The sequence below is a fragment of the Ursus maritimus genome, unplaced genomic scaffold (assembly GCF_017311325.1).
Source record: "Ursus maritimus isolate PB19 unplaced genomic scaffold, ASM1731132v1 scaffold_996, whole genome shotgun sequence".
In the NCBI taxonomy this organism is placed as follows: Eukaryota; Metazoa; Chordata; class Mammalia; order Carnivora; family Ursidae; genus Ursus; species Ursus maritimus.
The window spans coordinates 1-3,051 of NW_024427214.1; the positions used below are offsets into that span (position 1 = coordinate 1).

General features: G+C 34.6%; 1 protein-coding gene across 1 annotated transcript; it reads left to right on the plus strand.

Annotated features, from left to right (window-relative positions):
• Positions 1–369: 369 nt before the first annotated feature.
• LOC103679885 (integrator complex subunit 2-like) lies at positions 370–2,785 on the plus strand. The gene is made up of 2 exons (XM_008709414.1): positions 370–552; positions 2,546–2,785. Exons 1-2 carry the CDS (start codon positions 453–455, stop codon positions 2,743–2,745), a joined length of 300 nt encoding a protein of 99 aa, XP_008707636.1. The 5' UTR covers positions 370–452; the 3' UTR covers positions 2,746–2,785.
• The last annotated feature ends 266 nt before the right edge of the window (positions 2,786–3,051 follow it).

Genomic DNA, 3,051 nt, shown 5'->3' on the forward strand with positions numbered 1-3,051 from the left:
AAAAAAAAAAAATAAAAAGAGTCACCACTATGATATATAATTAAATTAAGACTATTGGAGTCATGAAGCTTTAAGCCGTATGGTCATGACTGAATTTAGTCTTCCTAATTAGATTTGGAAGAGTCTTGACTTACTTATCAGGGGTTTTGTTTCATTTTGTTTTGTTTTTGTGTTTTAGTGTGGGGCACATTTGCAGATGGCTTCTCTCACTTAACGATTTTTCTCCTCACTAGTTTCAGTTTGGGGGCATTTTCCAGATCTTGCTTTTAGATATGTTCTTGCTCTTCCTGTGTATCCACTATTTCTTCATTTTCTGTGAAGTATATTCACAGATTAAGTGAATTAAAAGTAACTTAATGTTGTTTTTCTTCCATTTAGGTTGAAGGTTAAGATTTCTGTTGTTTATTACACTGTTCTTATCTTACACTTTGTATCTTTGACTGACAGCTGCCATGCAAAGAAAGCCCAAATCATATTCGTCGTCTTTAATGGATCAGATTCCTATCAAATTCCTTATTCGACAGGCTCAAGGGCTGCAACAGGAGTTGGGAGGTATTTGTTTTCTTGCCTTTTACTGCTAACGTTTATTGTTAAAGATACCTTACTGTGTATAGTGTTAGGAAGTATAAAATGTGCTCAGTGGTTAAAAAAAAAAATTCAAACAATTCAGGAGTGAAAGTCCTCTTTACATCACTCACTCTCTTACTTCTTTCATTCCTCCTTCCCCAAAACTCAGTTTTATTTTGGTATGTAATTTTAGACATTTTTTTTATAAGTTGAGCCATATGAAATTGCAGGTATTCAACTTTTTTGACCTACAAAAATGCAGTTTCATATGGTTGAAGCTAATAGATACACACATGAGTAAAAAATTGTTTTTTTAAACTATGAATGGCATTATACCTTATCCCTTCTGAGACTTGTTTTTTTCTCTTGGAGTCTTAGAAATCTTTTTATGCCAGTATGTATAGATCTACCTTATTGCTTTTAATTCATCCATAATATTCCGTAGCATGGAATTACTATGTTTTTTACTGTAAAATTGTCAAATAGATATATAGTAATATTTTTTGAAATTCAATTTTTTTCCTTAATTTAACACCTCTTTTTCTAACATTTGAGTATGGGTTTTTTGTTTGTTTCTATGAAGTTGAAGTTTTCTTTTTCTTTCTCTGTTATGGTTGATTTCAAGCAGGAACAAAGATGACCTTCTTTCGTCACCTTTAACCAGATGTGTGCATTTATTTACTTATATCTTTGCATAAACTAATGTTATATTTGGCAATGTTTGGCAACTAACATTTTATTGAGGAGCTTATGAAATGTAGATTAATTTTCACTATGTAAGCAGTCATTTTGTGACTTTTGAGACAGTCTTAACTGTACGTGTAGTTATGCATTTAGATATTTAAATGTTTAATACTTTTGATTGCAGCATTTATTCAAACAGAAATATTAATTTTAAGCAGTTTCTATGACAAAGGAGGCAGATACTCTCCCTACTGGGACTAAGTGGTATGATTTGATCTAAGTTGCATAATAAGGAGATTATTGGATGAAAAGTACTTTTATTACAACTAATACTGTTACTACTACTCTTGTAACTCTGATGAGGATGATGATATAGTAACAACAATATTTATTAGGTATTTATGTGCCAAACACTTAGCATAGTGATACTTCAGATATCTAAATAGACATTTTCTACAGAATCATTTATCATTAAAAATAATAGTCATGAATAGTCAAACTGTGCTATAAGCAAAACGTTAGAAAGAATACTTTGATTTAGTAAAACGAAGTTTCCCGTTCCTTTTGAGCTTCCTTAACTCTTCTTGAAGGAAGATAAATGTACTGTCTCGTAGGTATCATCCATACTGCTTTGATTGGCTGACATACTTAGTTGTGTGACTCAGGGAACTTTCATAAATGTCTTTCAGGCTGTTGCCTTACAGTAGAATGGAGACAATATTGCTTACCTTGAAGGGACATTAGGGAGAAATGAAAAAATGTACACAGAGTGCCTGAGATCTTTTAGGCACTCAAAGTGGGCAACTTTGATTTTACCCATCTGTGGCAGTGATTCTGAACTGGGTTGGAAGAGAGCACATGTTCTTCTGTAGACGCCTATCAGAATTTCTGAGTAAGGCCTTTCTCAAGCTATATGTGATCTCCCCCAAATGGACATTCTTTTCCCCTTTTTTTCTTTCCTCCCCAGTCAACTCTTGAACTACTGCTATGTCAAACAACTGTTTCCTGATGGGAGACTTTTATGTTGGGATAGGGTGGAAGAAAGCTTGAGAACTTTTGATAAAACCAGTAGTTTCCACCTTTTTGTGTATCAAATCACTTGGGGATCTTTATTTAAGCAGATTCTCTGGCTGAATTACTGAACAGAAATTCTCAAAGGGTAGTGTGCATGCACAAGATGCGCCCATTCCTTTGGTTTGCGGAAAATGAAAGGGACAAGGGAGAGGGGAGTGAGGAGATAAGATGTTGGTATTCGAGAATGAAGAATCCATTTGACATCTTGTAAATTTTCAAGGGCTACATTCTGCTTTACTACGTCTCCTTGCAACTAATTACCCACATTTATGCATTGTGGATGATTGGATCTGTGAAGAAGAAATCACAGGGACTGATGCCCTGTTAAGGCGAATGCTACTGACCAATAATGCCAAAAACCACTCTCCTAAACAACTCCAAGAAGGTATAGTAAATTGGATACCCCTTTTATGCCTTTAGTAGTACAGAGATGTTAGGCTCATTGAAATCGTAAAATCATGCAGAATTTTCCTGGGTATGTAACAATGTTTGGTCAATATATTTTAAGTAATTTTCTTTGAGTTTAAGGAGTTTTATACCTTTTTTTAAAAAAAATTATTTTTTAATTTATTTATTTGAGAGAGAGAGAAAGTGCACGTGAGTTGGGGGAGGAGCAGAGGGAGAGGAACAAGCAGACTATGCACTCAGCGTGGAGCCCTACTCAGGGCTTGATCTCAGGACCCTGAGGTCATGACCTGAGCGGAAATCAAGAGTCAGACACTTAAC